The sequence below is a fragment of the Danio rerio genome, chromosome 21 (assembly GCF_049306965.1).
Source record: "Danio rerio strain Tuebingen ecotype United States chromosome 21, GRCz12tu, whole genome shotgun sequence".
Lineage (NCBI taxonomy): Eukaryota > Metazoa > Chordata > Actinopteri > Cypriniformes > Danionidae > Danio > Danio rerio.
In genome coordinates this window covers 21248593-21268430 of record NC_133196.1, presented here as the reverse complement: position 1 = coordinate 21268430, position 19838 = coordinate 21248593, and the positions used below count along the sequence as shown (strand labels likewise).

At 36.5% G+C, this 19838-nt stretch overlaps 3 protein-coding genes across 5 annotated transcripts in view; all 3 read left to right on the top strand.

Moving 5' to 3' along the window:
• The first annotated feature begins 4552 nt into the window (after positions 1 to 4552).
• On the top strand, positions 4553 to 8004 carry ppp1r3b (protein phosphatase 1, regulatory subunit 3B). Of its 2 annotated transcripts, XM_005161147.6 has the most exons (3): positions 4553 to 4666; positions 4932 to 5043; positions 6175 to 8004. In XM_005161147.6, the coding sequence occupies exons 2-3, from the start codon at positions 5030 to 5032 to the stop codon at positions 7085 to 7087; spliced, it is 927 nt and encodes a 308-aa protein (XP_005161204.2). In that variant the 5' UTR covers positions 4553 to 4666; positions 4932 to 5029; the 3' UTR covers positions 7088 to 8004.
• A 558-nt stretch (positions 8005 to 8562) lies between these two features.
• On the top strand, positions 8563 to 15436 carry eri1 (exoribonuclease 1). 2 transcript variants are annotated; one of them, NM_001020614.1, is given in 7 exon segments: positions 8563 to 8920; positions 10150 to 10310; positions 10947 to 11163; positions 11334 to 11417; positions 12870 to 12979; positions 13260 to 13374; positions 14867 to 15436. In NM_001020614.1, coding segments are annotated over 7 exon segments (1014 nt in total). In that variant the 5' UTR covers positions 8563 to 8836; the 3' UTR covers positions 15110 to 15436.
• Positions 15437 to 16388: 952 nt separating this feature from the next.
• mfhas1 (multifunctional ROCO family signaling regulator 1) overlaps positions 16389 to 19838 on the top strand; it is a 38516-nt gene continuing 35066 nt past the window's right edge. Inside the window, exon 1 of the mRNA XM_001335166.10 lies at positions 16389 to 19659. Within this exon, the coding sequence (XP_001335202.3) occupies positions 16812 to 19659 (2848 nt within the window). The 5' untranslated portion in view covers positions 16389 to 16811. The remainder of the gene's footprint in view (positions 19660 to 19838) is intronic.

The following is a 19838-nucleotide window of genomic DNA, read 5'->3' as shown; positions in this document are numbered from 1 at the left end:
AAGAAAAATATCTCATGAAAATTAAGGATCCAAATGAGAGTTTTTATCAGAGAATTTTTTCCTTAGTCTAGAGAGTTTACTTATTTAGTTATCTAAACTACTTTTCCATAATGAACCTATTGTGAAAATAAAAGGTTGAAATAGATTTCAAGAGCTTTTAACCACCAGTTGACTGACCCATATACTGTTTTCTGATCTTCTGGACTATGTGTAACTGTTTCTATAGTGCATGTAGCTAAGCTTACATAATATGCATAGCAGACCAACAGCTGTTGCTGAGATGACTATGCATTTAGATCAATGGTCAGACCGGACAGAGGAGCTAAAATAAGCAAAAAGCTTTAATCAGTAAAGTGTTTCATATTTTGTTAAGGAAAATGATTTTTGAAAGACAATAGAAACTTTATTAACTTTTGGCAGCGCAACAATTAAAAACAAACACGAGCAGTCAAATAAAGATTGTTGAGTGGTAACTTTCTACTAACATTAGATATTAAATTATTGTCCTATTCGCCAACTTGACCTAACTTGTAGGCCCATGGTCATACTTGTTAATTCTTGTAGGCCTATATTTATGTGCATTTTTTGTTTTTTTTAGAGGATCAACCTATTTTGGTCTACAAAATCAAATCCAAAGACATGGTTCAAAGTCTGTCTTGTGTCTATAAGCATCTGCTTTTTTAAAAAAAAAAAAAAAGAAAAAATCATAGTTACTCATTTCCTTGACCCTTATTGGGTAACTCAACCATCACTGATCCAATATTGACATAACAAAACAGCAGATTCATCTTCCCTAACTGTCTGTTTTAGTTGTTGCTACAATATTTATCATAGGCTAGTGAAAGTGATGACCTCACCGCTGCACAGGGATGAGTGATTTTTCTCTTATTTAAATAGAAATATATTAAGTTATCTGAGCTGATATTGTACTAAATGGATATTGGCAGTTCACCTTTAATGGATTTGAAACGTTTGATGACAGTTATGCAATGACAATGTTTGCATGAGAATCACAAACTCTTATCACACTGACACTCCAACATTGTTTACAAAGTTGTCAGAGTTTTTCCTCATGTTCATAAGTAATGAATGTGGTCAAATCATATCTATCCACATCTGATGCAAAAAATCAAACTGAATATTTGAGATTCAAAATGTAATTTAATCTTTGGAGTTTTTTTTTTTTTGGATAAATAATAGTAATGAAAATACTAAGACATTGTCTCATCTAAAAAGCAGGGATTCAAACATCACAAAATAAAAGTGCAACCCCAAGTACTAATTATTTGTCACTTCAAATCTTTGATCTCTATCTTTAAACCGCTACTCATTTGTCAGCTAGATGTTTTTTTTATAGTAAAACATGAAACAATTTAATATAATCACTCACATTTTTATATATTTTATTAAGAACAGATAATAATATAAATTTTTATTGAAATATGTTTCACTGAATGATTATGGAACAACATTGCACATTTAGATTTTTATTCTCACACTTTATGTTCCTTTAAGCTTCAAGTTTATAAACTTTACAAACTTTTAGTTGTTAGGCTGATAACTTCATGAAAAAGTGCATCAATTTGTGCTGTAATGTTATGTGAAACAAAAACTTGTTATGTATTAGGAATGCGCTCTACTGCTGCTCCATTTCTGTCCACTAATGAGTTTTGTCACCCTCTTCTGTCACTCACAGAGGTTCATAAATGACCCCCTGTTGCCAAAACACAAATTCTGAGGTGCCATTCTACATAGGTGTTATATTAGCTGTCAATAAAGCGTTGTTTCCTGTAAACTTATCTGAAAATACTCTTCCAAGTACAACATTTCCAGTTATTACCTTTCAAAAGGTGACAGTATGTTAATTGCATTTTTGTATTTTTTTCATAAGGATATTTGCAAAATGAATGGCAACAAAAGTATGTTTTGCATCAGACTTGTGTGTACTTATGTTACACTTTTATGTACAGTTGTCATATCTATTGATTTCAGACAACCAAGTCCAAACAGCTGTTCTCCTGTTAACCTTTTCTACAGTCTGTTTTAGATCTCTATTTCACAACACATGTGCTAAAACTGCTTCTCTGTTTCTGCTGATGAGGCTGTTTTTTTTCCTCCTATAATGTTACCATGTTGGGTTTCCTTTATCTGGTTTTAACTATGGATGTTCTGGACCATCTGTGCATGATTTGTGGTAGCAATAAGATGAGGTGTAGCAAAGTGTTCTGATGTCTTCGTGCTCAAACTGTGGATAATTCTGAATACTAATGATGTTTTTTCAGAAAGAGAGAGAGAAAGAAAAAATAACATTTTTATTAAATACATTTTGTGTCTGTGTTGATTTTAAAACCTGCTGGTATACTTTTCAAATGTATGACTATATGGATAATTTTAAATGGTAAAAATGGTTTCAAGTGATAAAAAGTTTGCATCAAATAAAAATGTTTTAAAAAAATGTTTTGCTAGAAATCATTGACAGTGTTAAGGTAAAAATAATTAAGTTACACACAAAAAAATGTTAATCTGGAATTACATCATACTGACATAACCTGATCGGTTTGTGTGGGCTTTACATAGACCAGTGTCTTTATTGAGTACATACAATAGGCTATTAACATTCAAAAAAGAATTAATTAAATTTCATTAAAGAACTTATTAAAATTAGATAAATAGATACAAAAACTCATTTTACTGAATTCCTCAGTAATTAACAGCCACTTCTGCCGTGGTAAAGTTAGGAATTTGTATTTTCTCCTCAATAATATATAAATTCAGAAAAGTATTGTTTGCCAATTTAAATATGGAAATCATATTAGCAGATAGCCATGCACTGAATTTCAACATTGTTCACAATCATTTAATTATGGTAATTTACTATAATTATGTTTAAAGAGAGCTCATGGTATCCTATATGCACCCCAGATCATCCATTGTACTCTGTGTTTTAGCAGCTGCCATCAGGACGTTGTTTTAGAGTTTGTAATGGTGGCCATTATGTCATTAAATGAGTTCAGCAGGGAGGGAGATGCACCCAAAAAATTATGTATTGTATGTTGTGTGGTAATATTTTGTTGATTTCTACATGGAACTTCGCCTGTGTTACGGCACCTTGCTGCAATTTTAGTTTCCCTGAACGTGATTTAAATAGTCCTAATGTTGTTTTGAAGTCATACTTACATGCTAATTCAGACCCAACATTCATAGGGGTAAACAATTTAGGAACAAGTTGTCACTGTTTAAAAATGATCAAATGTGCGATTATAAAACCAACTTTACCTCAATTTTAAACTATTATGGTTTGAGAGAAAGAAAAAGAAAGCAAAACAAAGTGCGCTGCTGACTGCAAGAGGACTCCATTAGACTCCCATGACAAGTTTCATGTAACTTACTGTGGGAAGAGAAAGCAAATAATAATACATAATATCTAAATATTCTTTCCTGTCGAAACTGTCTAAATAAGCATGCAGTGATGTTATTAAAAGATGGTTTTTACCACAGTTTTGAGGGTCAAAACCAGCTGTTATTGCTGACCAATATAATAAGTATTTTCTTTCTAGTCTTTGCATGTGGTTTTGACTTTGTCTAGCATGTGATTGGCATGCTGGATACAAATTTTAGATTGATTTATGCAAGTGAAGGCCAGAAACAACTAGACAGAAACCTTGAATGTCAAATACAGACCAGTGACATTAGTACCTTTCCCTGAAAAAACAGTGACCTTCCATGAAATGTGTTCCTGCAAAATAAAAAATAAAAAAATAATAAAATCTTTCTTTTGTTCCCAGCTATAGCTATAGTATACTGTGACTTTATATCTTACAGTTTCATGTTATAATTGTGCATTTATAAGTTAGCATCTTGAAAAGTTGTTCTCAGAGTTTAAGGTTTGTGTTTCAGTGTTAATTTGAGATATAAACTCAAAATTTTTGGAAATAAAGTAATAATTCTGGGATTACGTTCATTCCCAACTCTAAGTAATAAAGTTTGTAATGGAAACTTCAGAATTGCGAGACGTAAACAATATGAAAAAAACCTTGTAGTAATTCTGAGACATAAACTCAGAATTCAGAGATATAAACAAAACTGCATATTGAGATAAAACTCAGAGATGTAATTTTAGAATTTTCTAATTTTAGAAAGATGACAGAATTTGTAGATTTAAAACCAGTTGTGAGATGTAAAGCCAGAATTGTGAGAGGAAAATGACCTGTGCTATAAATTAAACATTTTGCACTTTTTTATAATAATTATTATTATGATAAATCAATTAGAACTGAGAGAATAAAAAGTCACCAATTATCTACAGAATGTTAAAGCATGCAGAGGTTAGTGGGTTCATGTTTAGAGGGAAAAGTGTTGGATATTTTTATAACAGCATGGGGCTTTACAGTCTCGGCCTACTGACCCCCTAGTGCTTTCAGTCACGTGACAGCCATTGATCAGCAAGGGGTGCATGCATGCCCCAGTAGCCGGCCATGATTGGTCCAAACAGGTAGTTCACGTGAACACAGGCTGATCGTCTGCAAAAATGTAATTGTGGTACCGGTAAGCTAAGAAAGTCACTCATGCCCCACGAGGCTTTTACTGAGCGTTGAAGCTGCGTTCACTTACAAGAGACACTGGGCTTGATGAAGAAGTTTGACCTAATTTAAATGCCGTAACACAGGTATGCATTAACTTGTGCTTTTCAGGTTGCTTCTTTGTAATTAATTTTAAACATAAAAGGAATTACAAGTGAATGCACTGCATTGAATCGTGCCCCAGCACGCAGGCTTTTTTAATATAAGAAGGGAGGAAACTTTATTAAACACTGTCGTGCTCAGGGAAACAGCTACAAACCAGGAAGAACATGACACAAAACGACAAAAATGATATAACGCTTTAAAAACATATGGAAAAACTATATCGCATGCGTTTTCGTTTTTAAAAAGATTCGCCGATTAAAACAGCTGGAGTTGACCGTAGACGAAGGAAGCAGCATGATAAAGCGTGATGGTATTTTGGACCCGGGAGAAAGTTGAAACTGCAAATGAGCTCCAACAGGTGTGAATCTAACGATTTGTTTCATTCATGTTTATTGTGATTATCTACGATATCAATTAAACCACTTTCTTATAAAAATAAAAGGTGAGTTTATCTCGTGCTTTACCTAATCAGGCGGAACAATGTTACATTGTTCCAGACCGTATATGGAAACAAGCTTAGACTTGCTGTGTGGTAAAAGTTTGTTTCATGTAATAGTTGGCTTAAATTAAGTTATATTTCTATATTTGGATGTTTATAAGTTTGTAAAATCTACAATAACTAAAATTACTTGCACCATTACTAAATAAAGAAGACGATTTATGCATAGTTGTGCGTGAATTTAATGTAGTCATCAATAGTTATTTAAACAACTTTAAATCATATAAATGTTCGTTAATGTTAACAGTGTATAGCTTAGTTGTTCTTACAAGTGTGTCCATTATAGGCCATACACCACAATCAATATGAGACTGATACAAGTGCACTGTAAAAATAATGCAACAGCCCTCCACATCTTTCCAGACATGACGTTGTAAGTTATGTAACTCGCTTGTCATTGCATAAACTGAGAGTATTACAGCTCACCTTGTCTCCCAATACTCTCAAAATGTAGGCTTTCATAAAGATATTGTCAATTACTATTAGTAATATATCCTTGCATATAGTCCAGCTTGGCTTATGTGCATATATTTCTTCTAATTATAACGTTTTATAATTTATGAACACTAGAGGGTGCACACTATCTTTGTGTAGTACAACCTCTCTGGGTTTCAATATCCACTCTCCGGCCTCGAGCTAAGATAAACTTGTTTGACTTGTAGACCCACTTACTGCAGTCGTTTGCGTAATGTTTAATTCTTTCATAGAGTCTATATTAAACCCTAGTTGCTGTGCATAAAGGTTTAATTGCTTCATACTGAGCCTATATGAGTTACTTCATCCTGAGTTACTTTAAAGTATGAGGGTGAAATTTAAATTAGTCATGCATTGGAAGATTTCATCAGCAGTATTCACAGACCAGGGGTGCACTCTTTAAGCTTCTCTTTAGCTTTTTAGCTTCTTTTTGAGGGAAGCTAATTTTTAGGAATGCAAACCTCTCGTGATGTATTAATTTGGTTACTAATACATGTTTTTTTTATTTTATTTTAGTGCACGTAGCTGCCCTCCCAAAGAATCTACCATGCCTATCGAACTGGCCATGTCGCTTTATCTGTCAAGCGATGAGTTCCTGAACCCAAGGGCATCTAAATACAGCGGGCCCTTGCAGCCATGTCTAAACCAGTGTCAAAGCTCCAAAATTAGTTTTAGCTCTCTTAAGGAGCAGTCCGAGTTCAATGGGGTCAGCAGAGCCTTGATGATACCTGGCAGGGCCAAAAAACATGTCTCTTTTGCTGATCACAAGGGCCTCGCTCTGACCGTGGTGAAGATATTCTCTGAATTCGATGACCCCATTGACATTCCAGACAACATCGATAATTTTTTCACCTCTTCGCTGACTGTATCAGAAGGAAAGGACAAATTAACCCTCGATTTTGAGCAGCCGTCTGCTGATTACTTGAAATTCCGTCAACGAATAGAAAATGATCATGTCTGTCTCGAACACTGCATGCTTAAGGAGAAATCTATAATGGGCACAGTCAAAGTCAAGAACATTTCCTTTGAGAAGTCTGTTAAGCTTCGCATTACATTTGACACTTGGAAGAACCACACAGATGTAGAATGCCAGTACGTAAAGGACACTTACACCGGCTCAAACCGGGACACTTTTTCATTTGAAGCTAGTTTGCCTGAACAGGTGCCCTCACATGAACGCATCGAGTTCGCTATTTGCTATGAGGTCAATGGTGATACACTCTGGGATAACAACCAAGGAAAGAATTACAGAATCATTCAGTCAGCACTGAGGAAGAGTTCAAATGAATCTAACGGTGGGCATCAGCAATATTCCCAGAGCGACTGGGACATTCATTTTGACCGATATGGCAGCCCCAGATGCTCCCGTGGAATCTTTCCCCATTGGCCAAGCTATGTTGGATATGAAGATATCGGCCCATATTATTAAGAATCTACTTTTGGCGTAGTCTATCATGCGCGCTTATCCAGAAGACATTGTGATGAATGCCACTTCAAAATGACACTTTAAAAAACACAGCAGGTTTGATGTTCTAATCCAAGAACTTGTCGGACTCTGAAGCCATATAGACTCTTGAGATATTTATTGTTAATAATGGATTACATTGTGCAACAAAATGAGTCCTGTTTTTAAAAATACTGTTCCTGGTGCGATACTAATGTAATTATGCGGGTAAATTTGTTTATTTCTAGTGCCTGTCAAATGCTAGTTTTTGCGCAGGGTTGTGTAAATATTTGGGTTTGCGTTGACCTGTAAAAATAATACAATGTTAAATAGTGTAAGTGTCAGTGAATCTGCAGGCCAGTATGTTTGCTGTAAATCATGAAGAAAAATTTATTGACATGTTTGATTTTTTTTTTTTTTCGAGAGAAAGACCAATTCCTAAAGGCAGCATCACTTGACGAACAAAAAGAGAAGAAATGTGTTATTTCCCTAAAAAATGTGAGATTAGAGATGAACTCAGTTTACATACATTGATGCAAATTTTTTCATATATATATTTTTAATGTACAACTCTAAAGGTATTTACATTTCTGTATTTTAATTGACTATGGTTTATTCTCACTGTAATTGACTGCACAACAGGATATTGATATTAGTGATTGTTAATGTGTATTATGATGACATTTGTTCTTGGTAATGTATGCACTTTAATTTTTTGCAGTGTTTAATTTCTTGTCACCCATTTTAAATTGTGAATGCAGGTTTGACAGAACCACTTGAAAAAATGTTGTAAAAAAGTTCTCTCAGCGGTATTCGGTATGTTCAAATGTTGTGCATTTTAATGCAATGTTTTAAATGTTCATAGTCATTGAAAATTTCAAATAAAGTATTAGCAGATGAAAGAATTGATTTGTCTGACTCCTTGTTGAAGGTCAACACAAAGTCAATACCGTTTGGTTTAAAGTTTGTATATTTGTCGTTTTTGGTTCACTAAATAAAACAAATGGGCAGTTGGACACTCCTTGACTGGCATGTCCAGGCTCATGTAGGTGTGTTCAGGCAAGTTGGAACTGAACTTTGGAGGACAGTGGCACTTCACGACCTTGTTTGGAGACTCTTCTTAAAAAAAAAAATAAAAAAAAAGATGTTTTTGATAAATAGACACATTTCTTTGATAACTGTGTTCCTGACACCACTGTCAGTATTTTTTTTTTCAGTTTGTTTATAATCTATGAACAGTTGTATTGTTTTTTTTTTGTATTATCAATTGTATAGTGCCTGAGTTTTAATGGACCTGTGTTGCCAATACTAATAAAAAAAGGAAGTTGACGCTTGGTAAGATTTTTATTATTTAAAGTAAGCAGTGGACTGCATTATTTTTATTATGTGCAATAAAATAATCAGAAAATTGATGGGGCTTTTATTTTATAAATGCTCGACCATTACTCTGACTACTTCCTGTGGAAGTTGAAACGTCAGTGAGGGTCAGCGGCTGCGTGATTCACGTTTGAGAAACTAACTGCACGCAACCAGAAGTTTTACTATCAGGCACCTATTTAAATCAAAATGTACATACAGCAAACTGAAGACATCGAGACGAGCATTTAGTGTTGAAATATTTTAAAGTGGATTAAGTACATGTAACGTTAGAGACACCACGACGCTTAACGCGCGAAACCAGATGTGAGTGTTTCTGAAATGATCTAACGTTAACTTACTAGACTGTCAGATCTGATGGAGACGAAGGAAAAGAGCCGTAAACCTCCAAATACGACTCCACAGTCTGAAGGAGATCAGGAGGATCAACCCTGTCCTGATGTAAGTATTAACTTACACATCAACAACAGCAGTAACTTCACTTAGAGACTGTCAGTATCGCTTAGCTTTAGCTAACATCAATGTGTAACGTTATGTCAAAAACAAAAATGGGCTTTTTAGCACCAGAGGGATAAAACTCTTAATTTATATATTTTGTTTAAAGTCAGTTCTGAAAGTGAACACATAACGTTATATCATATTATTCAGGGTGTTGGCGGGGTCTTAAAATATCATAAATCTTAAGAACCGTAAAAGTCTTAAATTTACTGAAATATTGTGTTGTACGTCCTAAATCTTTTAAAACAGGTCTTCATTTTCCTTTTTCATGTATAGCTACCCATTAACACCTTTACAATCACCAACAATCCATCTCAATAAAACTTTTTATTTAGGTAATCTTTAACTCTATTTATCATAATTAATTATTTTCCTCATAATATGTTTAAACGTTCCCCATCTGAGGACTGTTGTGCATGCAGTTTATTAGTTTATTATATTTTTTTAAACATTTGTAAAAATTTCTTTTAGAAAGTTTATACTGAAAAAAGTGTATGTTCACAACTAGAGCTTGCTTGTTTTGACATAATATTAAAAATATGTATTTAAAATATTTTAATTTGTTATTTTAATAAATTATCATAGTATTATTAAATATAGTACATTATAACAAAACATTGACAGAGCAAATATAAATATTTTCCATCTGGGCCATTTTAAAAAGTCGTTGGTGTTTAGTCCTGTATAAGCCTAAAATTAAAAAGTCTTAAATTTAACTTGCAAACCTGCAAAAACCCAACAGAAAATCAATATTACAGATCATAAACTTACTTGGTAGATGACAAAATTGGTTATAAGTGTTATAAATGCACCAGTAAGACATAAAGTCGTACATTTTCTCGCTTACATTATTGGATTGTAAGAAAGAAAATCATTACATGTCAACTACTTGCATTAATGACTAAATTGTTTGTAAAAGAAACATTCCCATTCTCGCCTTACATTTACATGATTAGCCTCTGTCCAATTTTGACCACTTTTCTGGTGAGGCTTTATTAATATAGGTTATGCTAGCAAGATGTAGTTTGTTGATGTTGACGTTGTTGATATAACTAATATCTGTAGAGGCATAAATTATTTATTATTTTACAACATTGAGGAAAAAAATCTGTAACTAATAGAATGAGACAACAACACTAAACAATGCTGTTGTTTTTTTATTTCTCTTGTAGACTTCCTGTGAAAAAAATGAAGATCAGGAGCCTTCCTCACCAAAACAGGGAGAGTTCAGTGATCCGGTGTATAAAGAGATTGCATTGGCAAATGGTGCCATCAACCGAATGAACAGAGAAGAGTTGCGTGCGAAATGCACAGAGCTGAAACTTGACACACGGTAATAAGAGCTATTTGTTTTATATAGTTGCTTTACCTGATGCCGTATTAGGGTCAACGTGTTTTTCAACCACACATTAGAATGTGTCTTCTTTACTTTATTATTTTATGCGCAAAAAACTGTGCCAATCATACATTATTGTCCTGATTTATAGAAGACCACTGAAGTGTCACTCAGTGTAGTGTCATTCAGTGCAACTATGGTTTATACTCTAAAAAGTCTTGTTGAGCATATTTAGAACAAGAATTGCTTGATGCCATATTAAAAGACTATATTTAATAGTTGCAATGCAGCCACAAAATATTAAGCAATTTTCATTTTAAGTCGTTGTACCACTTGATTTTACTCATTTGTCAGCAAAAAGCTTTTAATCAATTAAAATGTAATACAATTGAATATGACGACTTTTATATAGTTCTAATTACAAATCAGAATTAATATGGTAACTTGTTTTTACATTAATTTATTTGTTAAGTTTTTAGTGATAAAAAACATTTTTATTTTACCCATATTTTCCACACGGCGACATTAAAGTAGGCATTTTAATTGCATTTGATTTACTTTCTATGAACGTGAAATGGTTTCTTATTTGTAACGCATTCACTCATACAGTTTGTCTTTACTTTGCCTTTTTAGTGGAGTTAATGATGTCCTAAGGAAGCGCCTCAAAAGCTACTACAAAAAGCAGAAGTTGATGCATTCACCTGCTGCAGAAGGGAACAGTGACATGTACTTTGACTACATCTGTGTGGTGGATTTTGAAGCAACATGCGAAGAGAATAACCCACCAGACTACCTCCATGAAATCATTGAGTTCCCCATGGTGTTGATCGACACACACACACTGGAGATTGTGAGTTGGTGAGGGAGCGGTCTGGCAACCTTGTGCATGATTCTTGCCAGGCAAAAATGATTCCATAAAGTGTAGTCTAGTAATTTCTGATTTCAAAGCATTTCTTCAAGTGTATTTTTGTTAGGAATGTTCAAATAAGTTGTGTTCGAATCTCATTCTTGTCATTGCAGGTAGACTCGTTTCAGGAGTATGTGAAGCCAGTGCTGCACCCACAGCTCTCTGAGTTTTGTGTAAAACTTACCGGAATAACGCAGGCAAGATTTAACAAACTGTGTATTTAGTTAAGTGGTTATTTAATTTGCATACAATTAAATATAAAATGGCGATTCAGTGGCGCAATAGATAGTGCTGTTGCCTCACAGCAAGAAGGTTGCTGATTCGAGCCTCGGCTGGGTGAGTTGGCGTTTCTGTGTGGAGTTGTGTAGAGTTGCTCCGGTTTCCCCCACAGTCCAAAGACATGCACTACAGTTGAATTGGGTTGGCTAAATTGTCCCTAGTGTATGAGTGTGAATGAGTCTGTATGGATGTTTCCCAGAGATGGGTTGCAGCTGGAAGGGCATCCGCTGCATAAAACGAATTAATAAAGGGACTGAGCCAAAAAGAAAAATGAATGAATGAATAAATATACAATTGTATATGCAAGTTTAGGATTGGTTCAATTCAATTCCTGTTTATTTCTATCACGCTTTTACAATGTAGATTATTTCAAAGTAGCTTAACATAGATTTTCAGTCCAGTTTTTAGAATTGAAGTGAAGTTTAATTTAGTTCAGTTCAGGGTGTTTTCAATTTCACTGCTGAAAGTCCGATCACTGAAGAGCAAATCCATCGATGCGCAGTTCCACAAGTCCCAGACCAAGCAAGCTAGTGGCAACAGTACATTTGATGCATTCAAAAAAATCTCTAAATGTTTTGGAATATATTAAAATAGAAACTGTCCTTTTAAACTACTTATAGTTCATGATTTGTTATTAGTCTATTTTAATCAAATAAATGCTTCCTTAAAGAGAAATTAGAGACATTAGAGAAATTGTAACAATTACACTAGGGCTGCTTGATATTGCAAAAGTGTGACATTGTGATATTTAATTTTTCTGCGTTAAGCATTGTAGTATAGGATATTCTCATAAGGTAATTTAAATAGCACTATTTGATGGTTCTCTAAGAAGTCTAACAGTATTCAGATTCAGAAATTGAATAATAACGCTTTTCTTACTTTGCTTTGTCTTGTTTATAGTCCAAATATCTAAAAGTTCTTAATTCAAGTAAAAAATAATGTTTCGAGTTTTTCCACAAAACAAACTAGACTATCTGTCAGTGCGGCAAGTAAAATGATTTTGTTTTTGCTTTATAATGTAAATATTTGGACTAGAGATAAGACAAAAATTCTAAGTAAGAAAAACCTTTTTTAAGTTTCTAGCTCCTTCTCAGCTTTAATTTAGACTCAACATTGCATATCTTGCAATGCGACTTTTGCGGATTCACACATTATGATGTCAGGATGTCAGTGCTGAAACGATATATTGTGCAGCACTAAATTATACAGACCACAAACCTCTGAGTAGTACATGATTTTCATGCTTTTCATATAGATTTGTCTTATTTTAGTATTATATTATTATGTCTTTACAGTATATAGTTTTATCTTAATGTTGAATGGAAGGCAATAGCTCAAACTTTAATATCTTATTCTCAATTATTTTCCAGGAAATGGTGGATGAGGCAAAAACATTCCATCAAGTTTTAAAGAGAGCAATTTCTTGGCTTCAGGAAAAAGAACTGGGCACAAAATACAAATATATGTTTTTGACAGACGGGTGAGGATGAAACTGACATTTTAATCTCTATTACAAATAAATGCACAACAGAGATGCAAGCAAAGTTATTAGCAAAGTGTCTCCAGGAAAATGTTGTATTAATGCTAAAAATCTTATTTTATTTATATGTTAATTTGTTTGTTGTTTTTAATTGTATATTTATTAATGAAATGTTCTTGCCATAAAAATTGTTGCCAACATGGCATTAAAATAAATTTCATCATCATCATTAAATGCACAACGAAATTTACCAAACAGCTCACTAGTCTTGTCTGTGCAGGTCTTGGGACATGGGGAAATTTCTTCATACACAGTGCAAACTGAGTCGCATCAGATACCCACAGTTTGCCAGAAAATGGATCAATATCAGAAAGTCTTATGGGAATTTTTATAAGGTTTGTTTTCCTTTTTACTACATCGCATGGTAATAGAAGAAAAGATGGGATTGAAAATAGGCCTGTTTACACCTGGTGTTTTTCATTGATCTGATCACAAGAGGGCGACACTAAACCGATATACATGGAGTCTAAAACATCAACTTGTCCATTGTCATGCAATTCCAAAAATCTTGTCGTCTATCCATATTTTAGGAACAACAAATATTATCATGGCTTCTAGTTGATCATTTGGTATCAGATGTGGCTTGAATGAAAAATTATTTACCAAATTTACTAAAATTAAATATGATTATACCTTTTTGATTTTCAATTATTTAATTAGGACAGTAAGATCTGACTTTGCTTAGACAAAAATCTTGTCACTTAACAGAAATAATGTACAGTATAGAATATAAAGTCATGGTGCAGTGGAAAATATTGAATATTGTATTGTATTGAATATTGTGTGGACTGCATCCATACAGCACTGCAATGACTCAGATAACATTAGTAGAGTCATCTGGAATGCCAAAGAAAATGTTCTTGCAGGACTCCCAGAGTTCATCAAGATTCTTTGTATTCACCTTCAATGCCTGCTTCATCTTACCCCAGATATGCTCAATAATGTTCATGACTGGTGACTGGACTGGCCAATCCTGGAGCACCTTGACCTTATTTGCTTTCAGGAACTTTGATGTGGAGTCTGAAGTATGAGAATAAACACTATCCTGCTAAAGAATTTGCCCTCTCCTGTGGTTTGTTATGTGAAGAGCAGCTCAAATGTCTTGATACATCAGGCTGTTGATGTTGCCATCCACTCTACAGATCTCTCACATGCACCCATACTGACTGTGACCCCAAACCATGATTTTTCCTTCACCAAACTTGACTGATTGCTGTATGAATCTTCGGTCCATGCAGGTTCCAATAGATCTTCTGCAGTATTTGTGATGCAACTCAACAGGCGATTCATAGGAAAAATCGACCTTCTGCCTTTTTTTTTAAATGATCAACTAAAGTCAAGTTATTATTGATTGCTTTTATAACTGGGATCGACAAGACTTTTGTCAGTCAGTATAGTCAAAAAACATCTGATCTGCTTTCATCGTGTAGACACTTCTATGGTTCAATGTGTTTGATTGACCTAATTCTCAAACATTAAATTATTCAAGCTAAATTTGCAAAAAGCACATTTTCTTTGCCATTCCTGATTGTAACACAAGCACAAAGCAATTTGGATCTATCAAAGCAGAAATGTTGCTTCTCTCTATATTGCGTTCTGTTGTGTCCTTTCACATTCCTATTCTACAATATTATACTGAAAGTGGACAAAATTGACAGAAAAAACCCCAAAACATTTGTCAACAACAATCCCTTGTCTACATGTGATCCCACTGACCAAAATGCATCAAGGACCAAGTAATTTTGACATCTAAATTGTATAGAATTTATGATATGAAAAATGAAAGGTGAAAAATATAATATTCAGTGTATGTTCTGAATCTCTCAGGTTCCTCGTACTCAGACGAAGCTGATCTGCATGCTGGAGAATCTGGGGATGGAGTACGATGGACGTCCGCACTGTGGTCTAGATGACTCACGCAACATTGCCAGAATCGCCATCCACATGCTGAAGGACGGCTGTCAGCTGAGGGTGAATGAGTGCTTGCATTCAGGAGAACCGCGGAGCGTGCCTATCTCTGCCCCTATTGAAGGAGCACCAGCACCTCAGCCCCCCAAAAAACGAGACTAGAAAGACTCTTTGCCAAAAAAATAACAACAAATATGAAAACCTGCCATGTTGTGGAAAAATGATCTAGATTAATAAATATTGAAATATTTGCTGAGAGAATTGTACATCATAACAGATGATGAAGCTTCACCATTACAGCAAATTGGTTTCATGTACTGTATTTGGAACTTGCTCCTGAGAAACATACACTGCAGGAAGTGTTTTTTTCAAGCCTCATGGGTAATTAGTAATTGTTGTATTTTTTAAAATCCCTATTGCACATACATTTTGCAGCTCTGCTCTACATGTATTATTTTGCCAATAAACTTTTTAGTGATGGTGAGATTGTACAATAGTATTGTTATTATTAATGTTATCAATTTTACAAGAGAAGAGATGTAACATTTATATATTATTTTAATTCCTGTAATCTTTATATTTGCTGGTGCATTACGTTGTGCTTATGTATTCAGGTACTTTACCCTTTTTGTCAAAGTTTAGATCTGTTTTGGTTATGCAATGAGATTTGTCAACACAAAGTTCACAGCTTCTGGCATCCATATCTAATTTCCCAAGGCCATGAAATAACCTTGATAGGAAAGCTGAGCATGAATCACAACCATTCTAATAGACTGAAGTCCTTTTTAATGTTATTGGTGTATGTAAATACATAAATTATATAATAGGAGAGTATGTTGCTATTTCTGTTTGTTTAATTAGAATGATGCACTCACTTATCAACAGTAATGCAGCTTCGCATGATGTCCAGCAGAGGGCGTCAGATAACTTCTGGAAATAAACATAAACACCACCAAGCCCACTAATAATAAAGTCAACAAGGAGACAGGAGGGCTTTCCCCCAAATAAGGTTGTTTCTTTACTTATACTTTTATTTATATCAAATATTTGCTACAATATACTATTTATTTATAATATTTTGTTTCGGTTTGTTTGTGCAAAGACTAAAGTGAATGCAAGCGTGATCCAGCTGTATCTCTTCATGTGGTGTGTTCTAGAAGCGTGCTGTTATTTACATTGGTCGACGCTCGGTGCTATAAACATGATGTGATTTACTGTTGGTTAAACCAAAACAACCGAAATGAGATTACCTTCACACCCCATCTTTAGTGCACGCGACACTGCTCAAAACCGCTGTCAACACGCGACGCGTCTGTCGTCATCATCCAGCTGACCAATCAATACCTTGTTTTAGCCAAGCGTCGCGTTTCGGTCGGCGTAAAGAAGGTGGGGCTTTGACGCAGTGTTGCTCCTGTGAGCGTTCACTGCTGGCTGCATGCGCAGAGAAGAGGCGGAGACACAGGGAAAGACCACAGCAACCAAACACTGCTCCTCTTTCATTCTTACTGGATATGTCTTAGTTTTGTTTTCTCTCATGTGGTATCAAAGGACGCGCTGGCGGAACCGCCGGCCACACGGACTGGGTTAAGGTGACTTTAGATGCGCGCGTGTGGTTTTTATCTTGCGGTCGATGGCGCAGATAAAGAGGATGCGTGAAAGAACGGAGCCCAGCCCAGTTTTCTTCAATGCGATTGAACGGAGCTACACATTTTCGGATGAAGATGAAGTCAGCATGGTCTAAATGTTGGTTTCATCTGGACTGTTTTGCAGAGAACCTGAGTCGATGAAGCAAGTGAAAGCAGCACTATGCTGATGATTGAGCACTGTGCTCAATGAGAGCTAGAAGGAGCACAGCTTCAATACGATGGCTGAGGAGACTAACCTAAAGACAGCTAGACTATGGAGGGATGCTGCTCTGCGCTCCAGGAAGCTGAGGAGCAATCTGAGACAACTGACTCTCAGCACCAAAAACAGCCAGAAGATTACATTACCCGAGGATATAAAGGAAATAGAGGTGCTCAATCTGGGCAACAACTCCCTTCAGGAGCTTCCAGAGGGACTGGGCTCAACCCTGACTAAGCTTCGCATCCTCATCCTTCGCAGGAATAAGTTTGCCACCGTTCCCTCTGCAGTATTTCAACTTAGTCAGCTGGTTGAGTTGGATATCAGTCACAACTGCTTGAACCACTTTTCAGAAGACATCGATCTTCTCAAGGGGCTTAAAAAGTTGTGCTTCAGTCATAACAAAATACAATATTTGCCATCGCAGATTGGGACTTTGCAAAGTCTGGAGGAGCTTGACATCAGCTTCAATGAGCTGCATGATTTCCCCAGGTCCTTTTCACAGCTCAGGAAGCTCAGAACACTTGATGTGGATCATAACAAGCTACAGCGCTTCCCTTCAGAAATCCTTGCCCTCAGTGATCTTGAGGAGCTTGACTGCTCTGGGAATAAACTAGAGGGTCTTCCGGGGAACATCATGATGCTTCAATCGATTAAAATCTTGTGGCTCAGCAGTACCCATCTTTTGTCCTTACCTGAAACGTTTTGCGAGCTGCAGAACTTGGAGAGCCTCATGCTCGATAATAATTTCCTCACCAGACTGCCACAATCATTCGGGAAACTGCAGAAGCTGAAAATGCTCAATCTCTCCTCAAACTCTTTTGAAGATTTTCCTCAGGTTATTATTAAGCTCACTAAGTTGGAGGAGTTGTATTTAAGCCGGAATAAACTAACGTTCCTCCCTGAGGAGGTAGGACAGCTGTGCAATCTTGCTAATTTGTGGTTGGACAATAATAGCATAACATTTCTCCCAGACTCCATTGTAGAGCTTGGGAAATTGGAGGAGCTGGTTTTACAGGGTAACCAAATCGCCATACTCCCAGACAATTTTGGTAAACTTGCCAAAGTCAACATTTGGAAGGTGAAGGATAATCCACTCATTCAGCCTCCGTATGAAGTGTGCATGAAAGGGATCCCCTATATAGCTGCTTATCAGAAGGAGCTTGCGCACTCCCAACCTGCTATAAAACCCAGACTCAAACTGGTTTTGATGGGCCAGGGAAATGCAGGGAAAACCACACTCAGGCAGTGTATTGTCAGCAAACAATCAGACACCAAGATGGCGATTGGATGTAGGGGTATTGACGTGACAAACTGGGTCGCAGATGCAGAACGAAGTCTTACGTTTATTGTATATGATTTGTCCGGTAAGCAGAACTATGATCTTATTAAACCCTTTTTCCTCTCGCCTGGAGCACTTTATGTTTTGGTGGTGAACCTGAAATTGTATACATCAAAGAGCTTCTACTCTCATGTCGGCAGCTTCCTCCACCTGCTCAGTGCCAAGGTGCCACACGCAGTTGTGTGCATCGTAGGGACTCACAGTGACTTGTGTGAAGAGGTTGAGGTTGAAGAAAAGTGCCTGGATATTCATAGGCAGATTTCATTTCAGGAAAAAATGGACATTGATTGCCTACATGTGCTCGCCCTGCAGGTAGATGAAGCCCTTGAGCAAGGTTATGATGTTCGGACTTCCACCCCCCATGTTCTTTTTTATGGGGTCACAGATAAAAACTTGAGACGTAAAAAGTCTCAGTTGCAATATATGCTCAACAATCGCCTACAAATCCTGTCTCCGGTGATTTGTGTCAGCTGCGTTGCGGCACAAAGGAACATCCAGCATTTAAAAGAGAAACTCATGTCTGTCGCCGACCACAGGGAGATTTTTCCCAATCTTCACAGAGTCCTGCCAAAGTCATGGCAGATGCTTGAGGAGCTGCATTTTAAGCCACAGGATTTATGGCTTTCCTGGTGGGATTCTGCCAGGTTGGGCCTTCAAGCTGGGCTGACAGAAGACCGCCTGCAAAGTGCGCTCTCTTACCTGCATGAGAGTGGTAAACTACTGTACTTTGAAGACAGCACGACGTTGAAGGAATATGTCTTCCACAATCTACCCCGTTTCATCGCCATCTTGAATGTGTTTTTCCAGAGAGACCTACCTGCAATGCTTGAGAAACTACAGGCTGAAGGAGATGATGGAGATAACGCGGTGTCTACTCAGATGCACAGTCATGTGGAGGGTTTTCTGTCACACGGTCTGCTGCCGTCAAATGTCATCCGCTTGCTGCTTAAACCCCTGGTGCAGACACAGCAGGACTTGCACCTGATCATGGAATTGCTGGAAAAGATGGGTGTTTGCTACTGTGTCAACAAACCTCGCTGCAAGCCTCTTAATGGGGCCACCGTCTGGTATAAGTTTCCCAGTCAGGACATCAACGAGGAGCCCAAACCTGAGGCATCGGGCAGTGGGGGCTTATCGATCCCTGGTCAGTTTTTCTCAGTTGAGCAGCTGCAGATTGAATACAGGTTTCCTTTCTTCACCCCTCTTGGACTTTTTGCACGGTTTAGCGTGCAAATCAACAGCCACGTCGTGCAACGGTCTGATGGAAAGCATCACATCTTTGCCTACCGAGGTAAAGTGCCTGTGACTGTGAGTTACCGGTCCTCTCGGAGCAGATTCCAGCCTGAGATCCTCTCCATATCCAGCCATGCATCCTTGCCAAATATCTGGACAGCTTGGCAAGCCATTATTCCCCTAGTGGAAGAGTTAAACGTTCTTCTGCAGGAATGGCCTGGCCTTCACTACTCTGTGCATGTCCTGTGTTCCAAGTGCCTGAAGAGAGGGTCCCCCTATCCTCATTCCTTTCCAGGTTAGTGTTTTGCTATTTTCTTTGGGAGTCTGTTTGATTTATGTGACTTGTGCCTATTGAAATTTAACAATCCTGTCTTGTTACAGTCACATACTTGCATTCATGTTACACAATTATCCAGACAAGAATGATTCATTGTCTTCTTTGAAACACAAATGAGATATATTTTGAAGGTTGTT